This window comes from Hipposideros armiger, unplaced genomic scaffold (genome assembly GCF_001890085.2).
Source record: "Hipposideros armiger isolate ML-2016 unplaced genomic scaffold, ASM189008v1 scaffold_1001, whole genome shotgun sequence".
Taxonomy (NCBI): Eukaryota; Metazoa; Chordata; class Mammalia; order Chiroptera; family Hipposideridae; genus Hipposideros; species Hipposideros armiger.
Window position 1 is genome coordinate 34,138 of NW_017732351.1, and position 6,182 is coordinate 40,319.

Sequence of the window (6,182 nt, forward strand, 5' to 3'; positions counted from 1 at the left end):
ACTGAAGAACAAAACGACAGCAACTTGTCTGTTTCCCTTCCCCCAATTCCCCAGCACTGTTCCCATCCCCCCAATTACCCAATAAAAATCTTTACAAAAATATAAATAAAATAAAAATATGATGAAAAAAACAAAGTAAAAGCAAAATTTGCTTGACTGACTAAACTGCTTCTTTTCCTGACTTAAATATTTTGATCTCTTTAAGAGATTGAAAACAAGGATTATTTTACAATAAAAAGTGATGTTAAATAATCAAACAAGATCTAAAGAGCACAAAATTCTAAGTGTTAAACTTTATCTGTTTTGTAATAAAAACACAAAATTTGTGATCTTTTAACATTTCAAATTAGAGAACCTATTTCTATAGATGTCCTTAGTTTCTAAAATTACATACGTAGACACACTTTGGTGATCACAAAATGAAAAACATACTGCCTGTGATTCACAACTCAGCTTTTCATATCCAAAAATCAATGCCAACACCGTAATTTTACATTAAAAAATAATTGTTTTCTCCATTATCATTCCCACCCAGTATTTGATAAGTTGAAAGATTTTAATAAAAAAAAATATGCTTGTCAATAATATTATGCTTGTCATTTTCTATTTATAAAAAGACAACTCTGTTTTGTATAACACAACAGGTGAGTTAAAACTGAAACAGAAAAACAACACACCTGTATATGATGAGGACGAAATAAGAACTGTCTATTCAAGTTGGATTTCTCAATCAAGTCTGGATCTGTAACTGTAACCTAATACCAAGAAAAGAAAATGGCTGAAATCACATAACGAATAAGTTTAAATCTATTTTGGTTTTCTCGGGGTGACTAAAACAATTCCCACAATTCATTATAAATTATTTTGGCTGGTAAAAGTTATATGAATAGAAATATTCCAAAATGATTACCAACGCTCTTTTTGTACCTATAATTAATTATAATTAATGTTTAGCATAGGAACATGTCAAATAAAACAGCTGAAACCAATAGCAATTCCTGCTTAAAACATTTTTTCTACACAGGCGGAAACCTTACTATCACATTTTAGAAACATGTAATAGATTACCCATAGAGGAGCTAGCTCTTTTTTCTTAATCATTTAAGCTAGTATTTGTATACAAAATTTGACTAAAAGCAGTTTTCAGAGTGTGTTCCAGTTTTTAGATGTTGATTGTTGTTCACAAACATATTCATTCACATTCTTTTAGTTGGTATTTCCCAGGTATAACTGTTTCTTTCGTTTTCAACATTTCTACGTAATTATGTGCTAGAGGGTGCCTTTTTTAAATAGAAAAAAAGCCAAACAGAAAATACCTTTTATCAAAAAAATTAATATACAATTATTGTGATTACTGATATAAGGCGTTTTTTTGTCCATCAACTTAAGGTTAATGGTACAGATATCAGTTTTGCAGTTTACAGAAAGAAATTTAGGAGCAGAAAATTAAAGTAATTTGCCATAAGGTCACATCATTTTTTTTTAGCTGAGCCATCCTGCCACCGGTTGGCAGCTCAGCTTGGGCCGTGAATCAAACCGGGGACCCTGTTGCTCAGAGCTCAAACTCTTGAACGAGCTCTTAACCAACTGAGCCACTTGGCCGGCCCAGTCACATCATTTTTGAAAAGTGGTCAGAGTAGAATCAGAATCTTCCAATTTCCAGCTTAATGATCTATTCTCAAAAATCAATATTTCAAATCTACTCATATGTAGTCAAATACAATTCTAAATTGGAAGCAAAGAAAATATAAACTTTTAACTCTCAATGATTTATATCTTACCATTCCCTTCTCTTTGCTTGTGCCAACACCAAGTAAAGCAAAATTTTTTAACATTTCACAGCCTATGGCTCCACATCCTACCTATGGAGGAGAAAAACACATCAGATTAAATAAAATCAGAACTTCTACTTACTTAAGAGAAATTTCATCTAAATTTTCACTAAATGCAAAGTTATAATAAATACATACTTTTGAACATTTGTGATTTGTTTTAAAGTATTTAACTGGTTTCTGATTCCATTATAAGTATCTCAATTAAAGAAAAAAATATATAAAGCAGATGAAAAACAACACAATATTTACATTTCCTTTAAACAGAAGACATTTTAAAATTCCAGACAAAAGCCAAACACTGAACTCATTTTTTTATATAAGATAGAAACAAACAGCACAAAACATCGGTGCAACATTTTAATGAAAAAGATTCCTTGGATATTTAAGAAAGACAGAATCCACCTTCATATTTCTTCATCTGATGAGGAAAACAATAAATGAAAACCTAACCAATTTTTAATATATTTCTAGAAAATAATTTAATGTTCAAACTATAATTTTCATATCATCTTTTAAATGTACTAATTCTTTAGGTCAGGGGTTGGCAAACTTTTTGTGTAAAGGCCAGACAGTAAATATTTTCAGCTTTACAGGCCATATGGTCTCTGTCACAACCATTCGACTCCACTATTACAGCATAAAAGAAGCCTTTAAAGACAATACATAAATGAATGGGCTTGGCCTTGTTTCAATGAAACTTTATTTACAAAAACAGGCAACAAGATGGATTCCGTCTGTAAGCCCCAGTTTGCAAACTCCTGTTTTAAACATTTACTGAATATCTACTACTTTAGGAATTGTACTCAGACTCAAATTTGCTTAATAAAATAAACCTGATGATACACAATAGCAGTTTGAATGTACTATTTATTCTCATCATTATTCATACTTACTAAGAAGATATTCAAATTTTGTAGCTTCTGACACAAAGTGTTTCCAATGCAGGCTCTTAAGGCATCATATCTATCTCCTCTGAAGAAAATAACACATACCAACAAAACAGAAAGGCATTAAAAACATTATTAAAATTAGTTTCATTATTGTTAATACAAATTTAATGTACTTTAAATTGAAGGCAGAACTTTGGGTTATGTGTATTTTGGGAAGAATGAATTCACAAGCTTTTATCAGATTCTCAAACAGATTTGTATTTGTGACTCAAAAAAATGAAACACTGATATAAATAAAAGTTGCAGACAGCAACTGTTTTCATCTAACATCAGAATGGTATTTTGAATGCTAAACATTCTCATGAAAGTGTACAATTTAAAACTTTATACTCATTATTTATAAAGAGGTAAAGAGACACGGCATTATCATGACATGTAACCTCTAAATAGAGAAGAAATGGCTGCAGAAGTAAATGAGTTAGGAGTAAAGGCATTTAAAACAAATGCATATTTCAACAAAAATTCCTTTAATCTAGTTGCCTCTTATAAACATACAAATAAGAAAAAAGCAACAGAAATTTTAGTATTACCGTGGGAGAAATTCTTCATGTTCAGGTTTGCCTAAGGATTCGACAATATCTGCAGCTTCAATGTATAACTTAAAGTAGAAGATAAAAATACAACTTGTTATGTATGAAATGAAAATTACTAGGAAAGGAGTTCTCTTCTGTAGTTATTTAATAATTAAGGAAAACAATGATAAAAATACCAATTTCCAAGTAAAATAACATTAAAATACACTTGTGTTTTATACAACATACATTCCTGTATTCTTTTATTAAAACAACTATTAAACCTGAAGAATCAGTTCTAAGACATAATTTAATTCATGTCACCTAGCCATCTTAAAGATGACATATTTTAATTTTAATAAACATCAGGAAATTTTACTTACAAATCTATTTTTATAACTACATTAAAAACTCTGGAAGCCTCATGCAATTTCAGCTACATTTGAATAAGTAATGAAGGGGACCAAAATTTTGACACCCCAAAATATGCCTCTTGGGATATTAATTTTAAGCTGGTTATTAAGAATAAAAGATTCAGAAAGAAACTTTTATCCTTCCCTTTTACCTGCTTAAGGGATTTCAGGTAGAAAAACCTGCTTAAAGAAAGCATCTCCTTATCATAATATAAACTAAATGTGGCAGATAGGGAGAAATCTATGTAGCAAAGCTTGTTTGTTGAACTTCCTTCTGGGTCCAACTTTTTCTGGGTGGCCCAGCAAGACTTTGTTTACCATACGCTCACTCTTTCTCATCTATCTGTAAATTGTCTGCTTTCCCTTTGAAATTCCAGACCCCTGCCCTCCCTTTCCTTTGTCCAGGTGGCATATAAGCCTCAACTGCCCAATGTCTCCTTGGGGTCTTATATTCTTATGGTACCCCCGATGTACATCCGTAATAAATTTTAGACATTTTCTCCTGTTACTCTGTCTCATGTTAATTTATTAGCTCAGCTAGAAGAACTTAGAAGACAGGAGAAAAATTATTTTCTGGGCCCCACAGTAATTTGATCAGTCTTTGATAAAGTACCTAATCTATGTTTAATTCCACCTTGGGTATATTATATGTCACTTATTATATATACTATAGAGGAGGTGATCTAGCAACCCACAGTTTCAGTATTTTTAAAAATATCAAACAGAATTAGTTTAAGTAATGAAAAAAATAACTAAGGGCCGGCCAAGTAGCGCAATGGTTAAGAACTGGCTTGGGACGCCAGAGGGCCCCGGTTCGGATCCCACATATGAGGGCCAGTGACACTCCCCTCCCCTCCACAGCTAAGATGCTGAACAACAGCTCAACCTGGAGCTGGGCTGCCATGAGTCGCCGGCGACGGCGTAGGCTGCAGCCCCTGTGGCAGTGGATTGCCATGGGCTGCCGTATGTAGCCAGCAGCCAGCGTGAGCGGCCAGCAGCCGCAGTGAGCGGCCGTCCAGAAGCCGGCGACTGATGTGCCTCGCCAGGGAAGAGCGCAATGATGGTGCCAACTTGGGCCAGTGAAGCAACGTCCTCCACAACTAGACTGAAGAACAAAACGACAGCAACTTGTCTGTTCCCCTTCCCCTGATTCCCCAAAACTGTTCCCACCCCCCAATTCCGCAATAAAAAAAAAAAATAGAACTAAGTCTCCCATTTTCATTTAAGTTACTTCTGTGGCTAAATTGGAACATGACCAAATAGTTATTATTTAGTTATAACACAAAATCTATATTAATAACATAATTTATATTATTTCTCATGCTGTTAACAGCTGTATCTAATTCAGACTTTTACAAATGAACTTGTATTCTGTATTAAAATAAACCAAAAAATTCAGCACCAAAATGGCATTATGTGGGCATTTCTTAAGACATAAAAAAATGATGTTTAAAGTGTTTCAAAAAACAAAAAGCCTGAAGAGTATCCTTGGATACTCTTTCCAATTATTCCTTCTGGTAACAGAAATGAAGGTTTGTATTCCATCTCATGATTTTTTTTACCCTATACAGTTATCAAATCTACCATTCCCATGCTTCCTACCATTAGAAGTTTATAAGTAGCAAGGGATTTTCAAGATTTATGATGCCAAAGATTCCATGGAACAAGTTCAAGAGTGCTGAGAAGTGTTAAGTTAATACTATAGGAGACTAACCATAAGGACAGAAAATTCATTCCCTCACTGTCAGAAATAAGGAAACATATCCTAGAATGCAACTTTGGGTTATAGTCCAATAGCCTCAACATATGATCTTTATCCGTTTCAATTACAGAATTAAGTTTTGGTAGCAAAGCACACCTCCCTCATGCATCAAAAAATATTTAAATATTGCTTTCATAATATATTAATACTATAATTCATAACAGACATTCATTGTATGGGTGGCTAATTCAACCTTAAATATAAAAAATATTAAAATACAGAACTAACCCACTGGCACAAAGGAGAAAACTTTCCTGTCACAGCTTTCAATACTTCTTGGCTGGCAACTCCTCCTACTGCTGCAGCAAGTGGGGGTAAAAAGCCTTGGGCTGTCCAAGAGAGCCAATGCACAATGTCAGAATTTACTTCAGGCTGAAACACAAGTCATGAAAGACAAAAACATTAACAGTGTTTACATAGTACACTCAAAAGTTCAATGACTTAATGTGAGAATTAGACCTTAACTTAAAAATGTTACTCAATTTCCCAATAGTTTTTAAGTCCTAAAAAAGTTCCATTCTCAAAATAAAAGACCCAATTGTACATCAGTAACCCTAAGCAGTATTTCTCTTTATCAGTACCTGTCATTTTTACTTTCTGACTTTTTATGTTACCCTAGGGCACCATTTAGAATTAAATGGAATATCTAACTAACATTTACAGTTTTTGTTAAAGAGCAGTTCTGTGATATATGTCAATGTTTATAAACA

At 33.1% G+C, this 6,182-nt stretch overlaps 1 protein-coding gene across 1 annotated transcript in view; it reads right to left on the reverse strand.

Moving 5' to 3' along the window:
• UBA6 (ubiquitin like modifier activating enzyme 6) overlaps positions 1-6,182 on the reverse strand; it is a gene marked incomplete at its 3' end in the record, with an annotated part of 83,842 nt that overhangs the window by 26,171 nt on the left and 51,489 nt on the right. Inside the window, 5 exon segments of the mRNA XM_019631458.1 lie at positions 678-755; positions 1,782-1,862; positions 2,729-2,807; positions 3,316-3,383; positions 5,701-5,844. Of these exon segments, the coding sequence (XP_019487003.1) occupies positions 678-755; positions 1,782-1,862; positions 2,729-2,807; positions 3,316-3,383; positions 5,701-5,844 (450 nt within the window).